Source organism: Nerophis ophidion, linkage group LG24 (assembly GCF_033978795.1).
Source record: "Nerophis ophidion isolate RoL-2023_Sa linkage group LG24, RoL_Noph_v1.0, whole genome shotgun sequence".
Taxonomy (NCBI): Eukaryota; Metazoa; Chordata; class Actinopteri; order Syngnathiformes; family Syngnathidae; genus Nerophis; species Nerophis ophidion.
The window spans coordinates 27175217-27192650 of NC_084634.1; the positions used below are offsets into that span (position 1 = coordinate 27175217).

The window sequence follows — 17434 nt, forward strand, 5'->3', positions numbered from 1 at the left end:
ATTGCTTACATTCCTTCTAAAACGTATTGAGGGTAATCGTTCTTAGTACCATTTTTAATAATACTAATTGAGGGTGCCCCATGTTTCTCTTGTGTTGTTTTTGTTCCGGTCTAATAATTAATTAATAATAATATATAATTATAATAATAATAACAATTAATACATCTGTATATGTTTTGTATATTTATTGATTTAATTAAGTAAATGTATTTTTTAATTTCTTTTATTCCATTTGGCCTTCCATACATCCCCACCTACTTTCCAGCAATTCCTATCACCAGGTGTGGAAATAGTTGTAGTCATTTTATCTTAGACCCAGTGGGATCCATATTACAGAAAAAGAAAACATACAATGATAAAACCCAAACAAAAGAAATACAATCAGAAATAAAAAAAAATAAAAAAACTTGTATAGAAATAAATAAAAACACACCACAATATTATATGTCCAGCATTCAGGCTTACTCGCCAATGGTTCCACAGACCAGATGAAAATCATGCTTCCACCTATATACATAAAAGCAGCGATTTAATGTCAGGGATATGATAGCATTCTGTACCAATGAACGTAGTTTTTTAAAATTATTGGTAACACAAACTATATACTTTTTTTTATAATGTAATGGGATAGGTTGATTGGCAACACAAAATGGTCCCTAGTGTGTGAATGTGAATGTTGTCTGTCTATCTGTTTTGGCCCTGCGATGAGGTAGCGACTTGTCCAGGGTGTACGCCGCCTTCCGCCCAATTGTAGCTGAGATAGGCACCAGCGACCCCCGCGACCCCAAAGGGAATAAGCGGTAGAAAATGGATGGATGGATTGTACGGAATATGTACTGTACTGTGCAATCTACTAATAAAAGTCTAAAGCAATCTGTGAGCGACTCCAGCCCTCACCGTGTGGGTTACATGGACCATTCAGGAAGGACATCGTGTTGAGCAGTTTTGACTCTTTTATTTTTTCAAATGCGAAAGTGTCTGCGTCAATCGGGTCGCTTTTTAGCTCGTCTCGGTCGGCTTTTCAGCTGTCGGTGGCGTTGTCTTCCTCTGGGGCTCATTCTCTGTTCGGTCTTGTTCGGTTGCTTCTGCTGTGCTGCGGACACTCCACCTCTTCCTCTCGATCTTTCCTCCTTCTCTTCTTTAATATACTGAGAGGAGCTAGGCAGATTGTGAGTTTGTCACGCACCTGATTTTGATTGCTGCAGCTTTGCTCCGGACACGCCCCGCCTCTCCGTTATGCTGCATTCTCCGCCTTCTGGCCGTCATCTTGAGCAAGGCCAAAGCGTGTCCCGCCCCGCCGTCGGCTCCGCCTCTCCACACAATCAATCGATCAATCAATCAATCAGTCAATCAATCAATCAATAAACCCTGCCTTCCGCCCGAATGCAGCTGAGATAGGCTCCAGCACCCCATATGACTCAAAAAGGGAGAAGCGGTAGAAAAATGGATGGATGTAACTTAGCGCCACTTGACTCAGTGTCGGGGCTTCACGGTGGCAGAGGGCTTAGTGCGTCTGCCTCACAGTACGAAGGTCCTGAGTGGTCAGGGTTCAATCCCGGGCTCGGGATCTTTCTGTGTGGAGTTTGCATGCGTGAATGCGTGGGTTCCCTCCGGGTACTCCAGCTTCCTCCCACTTACAAATACATGCACCTGGGAATAGGTTGATTGGCAACACTAAATTGGCCCTAGAGTGTCAATGTTGTCTGTCTATCTGTGTTGGGGTGGCAACTTGTCCAGGGTGTACTCCGCCTTAATTCTGTCCGGTTGTAGCTGAGATAGGCACCAGCGCCCCCCGCGACCTGAAAGGGAATAAGCGGTAGGAAATGGATGGATGGATGGATGTGCAATCTACTAATTAAAGTCTCAATCAATCAATCAATCAATCAATCAATCAATCAATCAATCAATCAATCAATCAATCAATCAATAAACTCCGCCTTCCGCCCGAATGCAGCTGAGATAGGCTCCAGCACCCCCCCACCACTCCAAAAGGGACAAACGGTAGCAAATTAAATGGATGTAACTTAGCGCCACTTGACTAGGTGTCGTGCTCTTATTGAGAAAATACGCTCAAATTGTTTCTGCTTTATTTTGAAGTCCTTTCCGGAAACGCTCCATTTACCGGGGTCGGTTGACAGCGCTAGCAGGAATGGCGGCCATGGTCACCAAAGAAAGGAACCGAAAGAGCCCGAAACTTTACTTCTAACGGGCCCTGCAGAATATTTTTTATTTTTATTTTTTAAATCTCTGACGAAACGCAAGAACCCCTTCTTTGTCGTGACCAAAAGGGAGATAACGTGAGATACTTGAGTTCGACTTGCTGGTTAGCCTTTATCGGTAGTGGCCGCCGACTTCGATAGAGGATATAGCGGCTAACTAGCCAGCTGTTGGCTCCTTGGCCCAACAAGTTAACTAAGTGAATAAGTGTGTTAAAGCCTTCCTTATTTATCGTCCAACCCCGACCCTTCTCGTTATAAACAGTCAGAGTTCGGCGACGCGCAGGGCAGCAACTTGTCATCGCCACTTGACAACATAATTAGTGCTAATCTTCGACGCTAGCTCCAAGCTAAGTTGCGCTCCCTGAACTGTCGCCCTTTTTCGGATCCTCACAGCCCGCTTGTCCGCTCTCGGAGGTGCGATGGAAAGTCTAACACTCAGCGACGTCGAGCAGAAATATTACTCGGATTTGTTCGTTTACTGCGACACGGACAACACCAAAAAAGTGGCTTCTTATGGGAGAGTTATTGACCTTTTCCGGGCGGCCCAGCTACCTAGCGAAGTTGTCCTGCAGGTAAGATATTTGACCCATGTTGTCCCTGCTCGATCATGTCTTATTAATGTTCATATCAGGAATAACTTCAGTGGCTGATTAGAAACGGTAGCTTTAATATAGTTGGCAGCGCTGCGCAGTATGAGACACACCTTCTTCTGGCTAATGTTAGCTTTTCTTGGACGGTTGGTGCACGCCAACGCTAAACTCGCTTTGTATTGTACGTCGTCAACGTTTTCTGTTATAATAGTGATGGCTCTGCAGATTTGATGATCAAACATGCAAGCTGAACTTCAAAACTGCCCACTTTTGCCTGTTTGCATAAAGGGGAACTGCCCTTTTTCCTTTGAAATTTAGGTATGTGTGTAATATTTTAAGAACTAATTAATTTAAATGAAACCAACATCATTGGTGGGACAATTTCAGTGATAGGTATAATTTTCCTGTGATAAATAATAATCAATCAATCATCTATCCATCCATTTTCTACCTCTTATTCCCTTTTGGGGTCGCGGGGGGCGCTGGTGCCCATCTCAGCTACAATCAATCATCCATCCCATCCATTTTCTACCGCTTATTCCCTTTTGGGGTCGCGGGGGGCGCTGGCGCCTATCTCAGCTACAATCGGGCGGAAGGCAGGGTACACCCTGGACAAGTCGCCACCTCATCGCAGGGCCAACACAGATAGACAGACAACATTCACACTCACATTCACACACTAGGGCCAATTTAGTGTTGCCAATCAACCTATCCCCAGGTGGATGTCTTTAGAAGTGGGAGGAAGCCGGAGTACCCAGTGGGAACTCACGCAGTCACAGGGAGGACATGCAAACTCCACACAGAAAGATCCCGAGCCCGGGATTGTTTTCCCCGTGAATGCGTGGGTTCCCTCCGGGTACTCTGGCTTCCTCCCACTTCCAAAGACATACAATCAATCAATCAATGTTTATTTATATAGCCCTAAATCACCAGTGTCTCAAAGGGCTGCACAATTCACAACACAAACCACAACGACATCCTCGGTAGAGCCAAAATAAGGGCAAGGAAAACTCACCCCAGTGGGACGTCGGTGACAGTGACAATGACTATGAGAAAAGAAAGTTCCATCCATCCATTTTTTTACCGCTTATTCACTTACACCCTGGACAAGTCGCCACTCCAGCACAGATAGACAGACAACATTCACACTCTAGGGCCAATTTAGTGTTGCCAATCAACCTATCCCCAGGTGGATGTCTTTAGAAGTGGGAGGAAGCCGGAGTACCCGGTGGGAACTCACGCAGTCACAGGGAGGACATGCAAACTCCACACAGAAAGAACACGAGCCCAGGATTGAACCCAGGACTACTCAGGACCTTCGTATTGTGAGGCAGACGCACTAACACCTCTTCCACCGTGAAGCCGAAAAGAAAGTTAACATTTATAATGACAATAATGTATAATAATAATACCACCAATGACTACATAAGTTATGTATATTTATTGATTTAATTAATTAAATGTATTTTATTCCATTTGGCCCTCAATACATCCCCAACTACTTCCAGCAATTCCTATCACCAGATGTGGAAATAGCCATGCTTCCACCTACCGTACATCCATCAAAGCAGCGATTTCATCTCAGCGTCAGTCCATGATAGCGTTCCGTACAAATGAGAGTATAGCTTTTTAAATTATGTTACCGCAAACTGTATTTTTTTAAAAATAATGTAAAGTAACGATTAGTGCACGCCAAAACCAAACTTGCTTTGTATTGTACGTCGTCAACGTTTTCTGTTATGATAGTGATTGCTCTGCAGATTTGATGATCAAAAATGCATGCTGAAATTCTTAACTGCCCACTTTTTCCTGTTTGCATAAAGGGGAACTGCACCCTTTCCTTTGAAATTTAGGTATTAGGTATGTGTGTAATATTTTAAGAAAAAATTAATTTAATATCCCACCAACACGTCTTCCTATGCGGAAGCAGGGCCTGGGGAATCTGTGGTGGGCTCTACTATTTCTGGGGCTGAAGTTGCCGAGGTAGTTAAAAAGCTCCTCGGTGGTGTTTTAAGCATTTCACCAATCTCGCGCACTTTGCAAATTATATGTCATTTCCATTGTGCGCGAGCAATTTTGTATATCGCAAGACGAGATTTTGTTCGAAATTGGTGCGAACGTGCAAATGGATGGTTTGAGGATGAGATCCGCCCGGAGTTCCTCAAGGCTCTGGATGCTGTGGGGCTGTCTTGGTTGACAAGACTCTGCAGCATCGCGTGGACATCGGGGGTGGTACCTCTGGGTTGGCAGACCGGGGTGGTGGTCCCTCTCTTTAAGAAGGGAGACCGGAGGGTTCGTTCCAACTATCGTGGGATCACACTACTCAGCCTTCCCGGTAAGGTTTATTCAGGTGTACTGGAGAGGAGGCTACGCCAGATAGTCGAACCTCGGATTCAGGAGGAACAGTGTGGTTTTCGTCCTGGTTGTGGAACTGTGGACCAGCTCTATACTCTCGGTGGGGTTCTTGAGGGTGCATGGGAGTTTGCCCAACCTGTCTACATGTGCTTTGTGGACTTGGAGAAGGCATTCGACCGTGTCCCTCGGGAAGTCCTGTGGGGAGTGCTCAGAGAGTATGGGGTACCGGACTGTCTTATTGTGTCAGTCCGCTCCCTGTATGATCAGTGTCAGAACTTGGTCCGCATTGCCGGCAGTAAGTCGGACACGTTTCCAGTGAGGGTTGGACTCCGCCAAGGCTGCCCTTTGTCACTGATTCTGTTCATAACTTTTATGGACGTAATTTCTAGATGCAGTCAAGGCGTTGAGGGGATCCAGTTTGGTGGCCACGGGATTAGGTCTCTGCTTTTTGCAGATGATGTGGTCCTGAAGCCTTCATCTGGCCGGGATCTTCAGCTCTCACTGGATCAGGTTGCAACCGAGTGTGAAGTGACCGGAATGAGAATCAGCACCTCCAAGTCCGAGTCCATGGTTCTCTCCCGGAAAAGGGTGGAGTGCCATCTCCGGGTTGGGGAGGAAACCCTGCCCCAAGTGGAGGAGTTCAAGTACCTAGGAGTCTTGTTCACGAGTGAGGGAAGAGTGGATCGTGAGGTCCACCGGCGGATCGGTGCGGCGTCTTCAGTAATGCGGACGTTGTACCGATCCGTTGTGGTGAAGAAGGAGCTGAGCCGGAAGGCAAAGCTCTCAATTTACAGGTCGATCAACGTTCCCATCCTCACCTATGGTCATGAGTTTTGAGTCATGACCGAAAGGACTAGATCACGGGTACAAGCAGCCGAAATGAGTTTCCTCCGCCGGGTGGCGGGACTCTCCCTTAGAGATAGGGTGAGAAGCTCTGTCATCCGGAAGGAACTTAAAGTAAAGCCGCTGCTCCTCCACATCGAGAGGAGCCAGATGAGGTGGTTTGGGCATCTGGTCAGGATGACACCGTAACGCCTCCCGAGGGAAGTGTTTAGGTCACGCCCAACCGGTAGGAGGCCACGGGGAAGACCCAGGACACGTTAGGAAGACTATGTCTCCTGGCTGGCCTGGGAACGTCTCGGGATCCCCCGGGAAGAGTTGGACGAAGTGGCTAGGGAGAGGGAAGTCTGGGCTTCCCTGCTTAGGCTGCTGCCCCTGCGACCTGACCTCCGATAAGCGGAAGAACATGGATGGATTAATTTAAATGAAACCAACATCATTGGTGAGACAATTTCAGTGATAAGTATCATTTTCCTGTGATAAATATTAAGAAAGTTAAGATGTATAATAATTAATGACGATAATGTATAATACTAATACCAATGACTACATAAGTTATGTATATTTATTGACTTAATTAATTAAATGTATTTTTCAAATGTATTTTATTCCATTTGGCTCTCAATACATCCCCAACAACTTCCAACAATTCCTATCACCAGATGTGGAAATAGCCATGCTTCAACTTACCGCACATCCATAAAAGCAGCGATTTCATCTCAGCGTCAGTCCATGATAGCGTTCTGTACAAATGAAGGTATAGCTTTTTAAATGTTGGTACCGCAAACTGTATTTTTAAAAAATACTGTAAAGTAATGATTAGTGCACGTCAACGCTAAACTTTCTTTGTATTGTATGTCGTAAACGTTTTCTGTTATGATAGTGATTGCTCTGCAAATTTGATGATCAAAAATGCACGCTGAAATTCATAACTGCCCACTTTTTCCTGTTTGCATAAAGGGGAACTGCAGTTTTTCATTTGAAATCTAGGAATGTGTGTAATATTTTAAGAACTAGTTTACTTCAACGAAACCAACGTCATCGGACAGGTCTTGGTAAGACGATTCCAGTTATGTAAGTATCGTTTTCCTGTGATAAATATTAGGAAAGTTAAGGTTTATAATAATTAAATAATGATAATATACAATAATAATCATAATTAAAATATATGTTATGTATATTTATTAACTTAATTTATTAAATGTATTTTTTGAATCTATTTTATTCAATATGTCCCTCTATACATCTCCACCTATTTCCAGCAATTCCTATCACCGGATGTCGAAATACCCTTGCTTCCACCTACTGTACATTTATAAAAGCAACGATTTCATGTGAGTGTCAGTCCATGATAGCATTCCGTACCAATGAATGTATAGTTTTTTAAATGTTGGTACCGCAAACTGTATTTAAAAAAAATTATGTAATGTAACGGTTAGTGCTCGCCAACGCTAAACTTGCTGTGTATTGTACGTCGTAAACGTTTTTTCTGTTATGATAGTAATAGGTCTGCAGATTTGATGATCAAAAATGCACATTAAAATTCCTAACTGCCCACTTTTTCCTGCTTGCATAAATGAGAACTGCATTTTTCCTTTTGAAATCTATGTATGTGTGTAATATTTTATGAAATAATTAATTTAAATGAAACCAATATCATCGGACAGGTCTTGGTAAGAGGTATAAGTATCATTTTCCTGTGATACATATTATGAAAGTTATGTTTTTTTTTTTACATTTACTTTAATAATAATAAACACCTGCTCAGTGGCCTTGTGGTTGGAATGTCCGCCCTGAGATTGGTAGGTTGTGAGTTTAAACCCCGGCCGAGTCATACCGAAGACTATACAAATAGGACCCATTACCTCTCTGCTTGGCACTCAGCATCAATGGTTTGAATTGTGGGTTAAATCACCAAAATGAAATTCAAACTGTGAACATAATAAAACAATCACTTACTGTACAATATCTGCTCTCACTGGGATGCTGACTGATGGTATGTTCATATCTCCTCGTTAGGATGAAGAATGAATCATAATCCTCACACAGGTTAAAAAAAAAAAAGTGCCGCAAACAAGCGTCTTTTCGTGTAAGTTGAATGTCAAAGTTGACCAACTTTTCGGTTTATGGCCACGTCCTACTTTCCAGGTGAGAGGCATGATTTATAATCTAGAATTAACTTTCACCAACTCTGAGGCAATGCAGCAGCTGTAGTTCAGTATGTCAATATAGCAGCATGAGCTAGTTAGCTCTCTTTGAAAGCAGCGCAGCTAAAACAGAATGCAGCGCAGATAAAATAGTTTGTATGCGTTAATGCTTATAATAATATCTGCAATATTTGGTTAATATTCAGGTCACGAGATGTAAATAAAGTATTGTTGGCAGTTTTTGGATGTTTTTTTTACAGGGCTTTAAGGGGGGAATAGTGTACTCCCATTAGCTACATTGTTTGCCACCTTGTACTTTCCGTATTTTACAAATTTAGAATAAATGAAAAAAAAAAGAAAAAACAGCGCGAATTATAGGCGAAAAAAAAAAAAAAAGTGCAGTTCCCCATAAAGTGGGGCCGGGCCTTGAGGATTCATTAATAAATAAATAACTATGTCCAATCACGGTGGAAGAGGGGTTAGTGCGTCTGCCTCACAATACGAAGGTCCTGAGTAGTCCTGAGTTCAATTCCGGGCTCGGGATCTTTCTGTGTTGAGTTTGCAGGTTCTTCCCGTGACTGCGTGGGTTCCCTCCGGGTACTCTGGCTTCCTCCCACTACAAAAGACATGCACCTGGGGATAGGTTGATTGGCAACACTAAATTGGCCCTGGTGTGTGAATGTGAGTGTTGTCTGTCTATCTGTGTTGGCCCTGCAATGAGGTGGCGACATGTCCAGGGTGAACCCTGCCTTCCGCCCGATGGTAGCTAAGATAATCTCCAGCGCCCCCCGCGACTCCTACGAGAAAAAGCGGTAGAAAATGGATGGATAGCAATAAGTACCCTAATCTATTTTTTTTATTGCCAATTGAACATAGTTACTCTCAGCGGACCAGTTGGATATGGACTGTGGATGGATCACTAACGGACAGATCATCTTGTATCATAAAGGAAGTTGGGTTGAATATGTCTGCTTTAGGTAAACTCCCAAACCAGTTTTTGAAAATATAATTTCTCAACAGAAAGTACTCTGCAGTATTTAGGAAGCATGTGATTTTTACACAGGCCAGTGCTCTCACAAAAGGCATTAAAGTACTACCTTGGCTGGCAAGAAATAAGCTTAAAAAATTACCCAATCTCCGTTGAGTTCTTCCAAAAATGTGAGATTTGCAGTATTAGGAAGGCTGTGGTTGTTGCCGTCATCTAACCAATAGACTGACTCACTGCATTGATGAAAAAAGCTCATGGTGGTTGTTGAAAATAAGTTTGGCTTAGATATTTTTCAAATGCTCAATAATGTGACTTTTTTTTACTTGAATGTTGGGGGAAAACATCAGTTTGTAACTTGGGTGCATATATATGCTGACTGATAGTTATTTATAATACATGTGCACATTTGGAAAGATAAAGCTCACTTTTCGACTCAGTTTTCCAGGCAAAATATTATTTTTGGATTTGCTGACATCAATTGTGACAGCACGCATGACGTCACACTTACTTTTCGCTGTTCCAGTTGAACTTTCCCTTTTAAAAAGCCACTACTGTCCTCTTAATATTTTCACATTATGTAGCTTGCATGGGTACATTTGGGATATATTTAAGTTACGTCAACATTGCAGAAATGCTGACAACACACCAGACAGTGGCAAGTGTCTTGTTTATATTCGGGTGCAGTAGCACATTTTGGCAATCAAAGTATTTTTTTGGTGGTCAAGTTTCTGATACATCACTTGTCAATATTGCGTACATAAGCTATATATTTATTCATACTGTTAACGACCAGCTGGTGGTAATGTTTTATGTTTGTGTGGTGTGAATGTGATGTCAGTTATTCCCATGTTTGCAAACACACATCGTCCGTGCCTGAAAAGTGATTGGTAGAGAGTTAGAAAGTGTTGTGTGTCAGACAGGGAAGCGCGGACTCACGGAGACGAAAGTGTGTGTACGAGAGGTAAAACATTTTGGAATGGTGCTTTTTATCATAAGATTGGTAATAAAAGTTAAAAATAGCGTCGGACGGTGTGTATTTTTTGGGGGGGTTACAATATTATGTTATTTTAAATTGTTTTCAAGTAAAAAACCAACTTATTTTCAAGGCGTGGCGGTAATATAAATGCCATGGCGGTCTGCCACATTTAATTACATTAATGTGAAAACATGCACACATACAAAGTATATACTTAAGGGCTCGGCGATATAGCTGAAAACTGTACTAGGATGTCAGTGTTTTATATTGGTCGATATCGATGATTATTGATATTTTTATGACCCCTCAGAAATGATGACAAAGAGAAAACAATGTTAATTTAAATTGTAATATTTCTCATATAATAATCCCACCAGCCAAGGAAATGTCAACACAACCAAACCATTCTAAAATCACATTGAACACTTATCAGTAATCTCTTAAAATGAAGGTGCAAAGATAAGGAACTTGTAAGAAATGCCTAACAAATAGTGCAAAGTGAAAAATGTGTATGATAGAGAAACCTGAGAACTATTTTCTGCAGGTTTAGTGTCAGACGAAGGTGGGCGTGGCTACGGTTTTATGGTATTATCGGTCTTGGTGGGGACGAGTGCCTTGCAAGATTTACAGACCACATTGGTCTGACTACGCTTCATTTTTAGAAAATCCAAAAAAACTACCATACTGTCGCGGTGCCTTTTTTTCCTGTTTTATCACCAATTTGCTCCTTGCAGCACTCAGTTCTACTTTCTTTTGTCACTCCATGCCAAAAAACAAAGTTGGGAGTTGATACTGTTGATTAGCTGTTAGCCGAGTGTGTCACTTCCACGTATCAGTGATGACTTCCTGCATTGCTCGGTTACCAGAGAGCGAGGGCCTTGGTGCAAACGACCTTGCTTCGCAACTTCCGCTTTCTTCCGACGAAGAAGGGGGAACGTTTCAACGCACTCTCTACTGATATTGTATTGGTATCGTTTTATCGCCCTGCCCTAATATTACTTACACCTAATACACACCTGGTACTTCCTGCAGTTAAGTAAATACCCCACTGGTGCAACATTTATAAGGAAATATTAGTATCTGGATTGTCCTCACAAATTCCTTGCAGCTGTATAAAGATTACTATAAAATAAATCATACTGTATTGCGGTCAGATCACATATTATATATATCATGTGTGTTAAAGCAGCTCATTCTTGTGACTTCTTGGCTCTCAGCGGTGTTTGCAGTCTGTCATTCAGCATCCCCTTCAAGGTCAAACGTCATGGCGGACAAACTGAAGTAGTGTAGCTTTAAAATGTCCACTGATTTAAAAGCACACTGGCCTGTGAGAACTAGAGCAGGTGTCATGGTTGAACAAAGTGACTTCAAATGACTTGTACTGTTTTCGTACACTTGCGTTGAAAAAAGCAAACAAACTTTAAAAACAATGCTCAGTCCACTGTGGCAGGCCTGAACACTTAGGAATTCATCCTTATGAGCTTCATGCTCCTGTTTTGTTCATATGTACATACGGTATTTTCCGCGCTATAAGCCGCCCCGTGTTATAAGCAGCACCTTAAATGAATGGCATATTTAAAAACTTTAACCTATAAGCCACACCGGGTCATAAGCCGCGCTCACGCTGCGCTAAAGGGAATGTCAAAAAAACAGTCAGATAGGTCAGTCAAACTTTAATAATACAAACCAGTGTGCAAATGTGCAATCACAACAATAGTAACACTCAAAATATAATGCGCAAATGTGCAATCACAACAATAGTAACACTCAAAATATTGCAGAGCAATAGCAACATCAATAACTCAACGTTGCTCGAACGTTAATGTCACAGCACACAAAATAAACATTTAAAGCTCACTTTCAGAAGTTATTCCTCATCCATAAATCCCTTCAATTCTTCTTCTTCGGTGTCTGAATTAAAAAATTGGGTGAATACGTCATCGAAGTCATCAGAGTCAATGTCGCTGTTGTTGTCCGGCAGTTCCATGAATCCTGCCTTCCTGGCCGGATCTTTTTTTTGAGCTATCTTATTTTTACAATATGGGCGGAAAGTAGCCAGCTTTTCTTGAAAGTATTTTGGCAGTTGCTGTGAAATAGTAGTCCGTGTGCGGATGGAGAGATTGTGTCTTTTCATGAACCGGAAACACCAACAAGCACCACCTTTAAAATCATCCAAGTGAAGTTCGCTTGCTAGCGCTGTTGCCTTCATTGGAATAGTGATGGTACTGACACTTCTGCTTTCTGCTCTCTGCTCAACAACCCGCTGTTCGAGTTTGTCCTCCAACTGTTGCCATCTTGCTTTGTTCCCTCGGAAACTCTGTGTTGTCGTCTTTACTTGGCGCAGGTCATCTTGTTGCTTCCTCCACCTACGCACCATTGATTCATTTATGTTCAATTCTCTCGCTGCTGCTCTATTTCCGTGTTCTTCTACGTGACTTATTGCCTTGAGTGTGAATTCTGCGTTGTACGTGTGTCTCTTAGTAGGAGCCATTTTGTGGTCGTCTTTACAGAAACACACAAATGAAATGAATCTGATACGGGGGCAAGTGCTTACCTTGGCGGTTGCTTACCGTAGAAGAAGAAGCCGCTTCCTCTTCTACGGGGAAAAAAGATGGCGGCTGTTTACCGTAGTTGCGAAACCTAAACTCTATGAAAATAAATATTTATATTAATACATATATAGGGCGCACCGGGTTATAAGCCACACTGTCATCTTTTGAGAAAAATTGTGATTTTTAGGTGCGGCTTATAGCGCGGAAAATACGGTACATACATTTGCTTCTTTTCATCAAAACTATCTGCTCATCTGTCTTCAAACCCTCACTGTGGATCTGATCTGATGTTTACTCTGTAATGGTTCAGGTTTCAACTTCAAGACAATGTTTTCATCCGTCCTTGTGTGTGTTTGTTTTACAGATCACAGAGCTGTGTGGAGCCACTCGCCTGGGTCACTTCGGGCGCAGCCAATTCTACATTGCCCTGAAGCTCATTGCCATCGCCCAGTCCGGCCTGCCTCTCAGAGTTGAAAGTCTCAACTCAGGTACATTTGTTATAGTGGTTGTAGTTTGCAAAGGTGGATGTGTTTCCAATATTTACCTTCTTTAGTTACACCAGGAGGTAGAATAAGCCAGACACTTCTCAGTGCGCTGCAAACTACTGCAACTAAAACCGCCATAAAAACATTACTGCTACGACGACAGTGTCAATCCAAACTTTGCATTATCTTTGTAAATGGATGAAGCTCATCTTTTGGATAATATTGAACTTTTGAGTTCATAAAGCCTCTGGTCGCAGCAGTCCAACAAGTGTGACATGTAATGTAACTCCACAGATGAGCATTGTGTCACACACACACACACACACACACACACACATTTACACACACACATTTACACACACACAGTTACATCAGTTAAGCACCCATGGGCTAAACTTAAATGTTGAGTTTTTTGTTTGTTGTTGATGTGGCAACTTAAGACATTAAGTACTTGCCCTTAAATATTGCAATATGAACATTCTAAAATGACTTGTGACCTCTGGTTTCTTTGATAATGTTTTTTTAAGATACAAAAAAGGCCCAGAGGTGCCTGTATATTATGCAATATTGCTACAGACTTCATTTGATGATGTTCTTCTTAATGTGCCTAAATGAGCTAAATCTCACAACAAATAAAAAGAGCTATGAGGGGACTTTATGAAAGATGGTATGGTACGCATCGTTATTATTGGACCCCTCTAAGATTGTTTTGCCTTGAGCTAAGATATTCCCCTAATTGTTGGTGCTGTAATCGAAGAGAAGAAAATTTAAGTCATTCCTTATGTTTTTTTATTATCTGTATAATGTCACAATTCCTCATATTGGCCCGATGATTTTTTTGTCCAATGTTCATGGTGCACCTCTAACATTGCTAAACAAATCATAAAAACTGGAAAAAGGAAGGACATCCGTCTTATAAGCAATTAGGATGTGGCATCATCCTACTTGCTACTTAATAATAATTATAATAATAATAATGGATTAGATTTATATCGCGCTTTTCTATTGTTATATACTCAAAGCGCTCACAGAGAAGTGGGAACCCATCATTCATTCACACCTGGTGGTGGTAAGCTACATCTGTAGCCACAGCTGCCCTGGGGTATACTGACGGAAGCGTGGCTGCCAGTTTGCGCCTACGGCCCCTCCGACCACCACCGATCATTCATTCACCAGTGTGAGCGGCACCGGGGGCAAAGGGTGAAGTGTCCTGCCCAAGGACACAACGGCAGCGATTTTTGGATGTCAATAGGTGGGAAGCGAACCTGCAACCCTCAGTTTTCTGGCACGGCCGCTCTACCCACTACGCCATGCTTACTACTCCCATCCATCCATTTTCTACTGCTTGTCTCTTTTGGGGTTGCGGGGAGTGCTGGAGCCTACCTCAGCTACCACTTTTTATTAAAAATTGAGAAATTATTTTTAATATTTGGGAGCTGCTATTATGGGATTATACTGTGGTGACGGCAGACAAAAAAATAACAATAAATTAAAAAATCTATTCACACAGGGTTCCCCCAGCTTGCCAATATACTGTGGGGGTGTGGTCAATATGATGTCATTATACATTTTGCATAATCAGTCTTGATGCATATTAAAATAAATTTGTTCTTATCGTTTTGCGCTATTTTTCACATATTGCTCCTTATTGTACAATGTACTTTGTTGAGGATTTTTCAAGTTTCTTGAGACTTCTCCAATTCTTTTAGTGACTTTTTTTTAAACTTTTTTTTTTTAAACGACTAGCAACAAATCTAGTATCTTTTTCTGGTGCTGTTGGAGACCAGTGGTGGCTGCTGGACTGTCGAGTACTGACGTGAAATTTCCGCAAAAACGCGGATATTGAAAGAGCATTACGGTCTTCTTAATATTTGCATTAAAAAAAGAGAATGACGCATGTGTTTGTTTGCAGTCAAGGACCTCCCACTACCCAGGTTTGTGGTTGGGAAGAACGAGGCAGAGGCGAGACATGTGGCGCTGTATCAAGACCCAGACAGCCAGGGTTTGTACCCTGCCTCTGCCACCGCATTAATACCTCGACCTCCAGGCAGGGGCCACCAAAACAAGAAGGTCCCCCCTTCAGCCAGCACCCATCCTGTGCATGAGACCATTCAGCAGATGGCCCCCAGCATAGAAACACAGGTGTGTTATGTGTAGCCGCTGTGTTTTGTCATCCTCCGCTTTGATATTTTTTTTTTTTAGCCACCTGAAGTAAACAAAAGAAAGAGCGACACTAAGGTACATGCTGTAATAAGGTCTTTTTGTGACTTGTATCTTTTAGCAGACAGAACCAACATCCCCTGTAGTCTCCCCTCACCAGTCCCCACCTACCTCCCCTCCTTCGTGGAGAAAACACAAGCGGCAGCCCAGTGGTGGAAATGCAGACAGAACACCAGCGGCGCAACCTTCGGGAGCTGTGTGGACGCAGTTCCGGGATCAACAAGCTGGTAATACAACCAAAGAATAAAATAACCTTGTCTAAAAAAAGGTATAAATACCCCTTAATATGTGTAATGCAATTGATGTGCCAGGTCCAGTGTCAGGTGATGGGGTATGGCCGTCAAACTCACCTCCTCTGCCAGGACAGGAAAGTTGGGTCAGTTTCACAGCTGACACGCCACCATCCAGCACAATCCCGACAGTGCACCCCTCCTCAGTACAGGTGGGAAAGCATTACCGTGGTGTTGTCGGGATCATATTACTATAATAAGTAAAATACAGTGGTAACTTCGTTTTTGTTAGTAATCAGTTCCAAAAGGTTCGACAAAAACTGAATACATTTTTCCTATAAAGCATTATGCAAATCCTAGTAACACAAAACACATCTTATAGAGAAGGCAGTAATGCTATTTTATCCGTAGAAAACAATGAAGAATACGTAAAATTGGGTTGGGGAAGACAGGCGATAAACGGAGAGGAGAGAACAACACAGATATTCAATAGTGTTTCTTATTTTGTTGAGCAAAGTCCAGAACTTGGAATGGGGGGGTATTTTGATAAAAAAGCACAAACTGTCTGAAAGACTTTTCGCTTAAGTTGGTTTGAACGCCTCATCTTAAAGGAGTGCATGGTCAGTGAAGGGAGCACAGTTCTTGATAGACCGTTCTTCAACACAAAGTAACAAGACTGGAGTTGTTCACTTTTTTTGTGTACGTTCTATGAGCAAGTTAAACCACACAAGTTAAACGCTTCCCTTGCCACTACCTGTGTATAATGTCCCAATTCTAAAAGAACCATTATCCATTCTTCACAGAAACTTGATTCACCAACGTGAGGAATTGTTTGTTTGAGTACCTGTTGCATGGAATAAAAAGCGGGCGTACTGACTAGTTTGTTGCGGCAATTTTTGGCCGTACGATAAATGAAATAGGCTTACGAAAACCATATCACACAAAAAATGGCGTTTGCTAAAAACGAGGTGCCACTGTAAAAATTCATCACGAGAATCAAAACAAAGTCAAAAATGATTAAAAAATATTTTATGTCATGTTCCGCAGGAAAGCACAACGGTACGAACAGTGGCCTCAGCAGCAGCGACCAATGAGCTCCAGCGACAGTCAAGCGGTTACGATGATCCATGGAAGATCACGGATGAACAGAGACAGTATTATATCAACCAGTTCAAAACCATCCAGCCCGATCTCACTGGATTTATACCTGGTAGGGAAAAAAGGAAAGCACACATTTCTGTGAAACATTAAAACAATTCCTCTCTGTTTCTATGTTTACAAAGGTTCAGCAGCGAAAGAGTTCTTCACCAAATCCAAACTGCCCATTTTAGAGTTGTCACACATTTGGTGAGTCTGCAATGTTTCACTGCAAATGGATTTGTGTTGCCTATCATCACAATTTAGGATTACTACCAAAATAAATGATCTACTGTTCCGGTATAGTAAATAGGGACTTAGACATGCAGCTGTCTGACAATTTGTTAACAGTGTATCGTCACAGCGAGATTGAATTGGAAAGGACACATGATGTACTTTCCTCAAACAAAGCTTTTCTTGTAGTATACAGAACAAACTTGTCGGGTGCTCTCCGTTGCTGCAATTTGTTAAGCATATCAGATTCTTTGTTGTGGTAGGAGTCCTACACTTTTTGCTAGTATAATTTCACTCTACACAGCTAGCGTCATTTTGCCAACATTATGCTACTGTGGAAACAAAAGCCAATAGGGACTTTTCGTCACTAGAGTACACCCATGTGATTTACCCATTGTTTGGACTACCTAATTGCAATTGTATCAGTAATAAGCATCTAATAGGGGAACTGCACTTTTGTT

At 42.1% G+C, this 17434-nt stretch overlaps 1 protein-coding gene across 4 annotated transcripts in view; it reads left to right on the forward strand.

Annotated features, from left to right (window-relative positions):
- The first annotated feature begins 1992 nt into the window (after positions 1 to 1992).
- Positions 1993 to 17434, forward strand: part of reps1 (RALBP1 associated Eps domain containing 1) — a 32198-nt gene continuing 16756 nt past the window's right edge. For 2 of the 4 annotated variants that reach the window (XM_061886401.1, XM_061886403.1), the window contains exons 1-7: positions 1994 to 2791; positions 13032 to 13155; positions 15065 to 15294; positions 15434 to 15599; positions 15684 to 15814; positions 16650 to 16812; positions 16886 to 16949. In XM_061886401.1, coding sequence (XP_061742385.1) covers positions 2639 to 2791; positions 13032 to 13155; positions 15065 to 15294; positions 15434 to 15599; positions 15684 to 15814; positions 16650 to 16812; positions 16886 to 16949 — 1031 coding nt within the window. In that variant the 5' untranslated portion in view covers positions 1994 to 2638. Of the gene's footprint in view, positions 2792 to 6282; positions 6447 to 13031; positions 13156 to 15064; positions 15295 to 15433; positions 15600 to 15683; positions 15815 to 16649; positions 16813 to 16885; positions 16950 to 17434 lie in introns of those variants that run through there. The other 2 variants (XM_061886402.1, XM_061886404.1) reach the window with 2 other exon arrangements.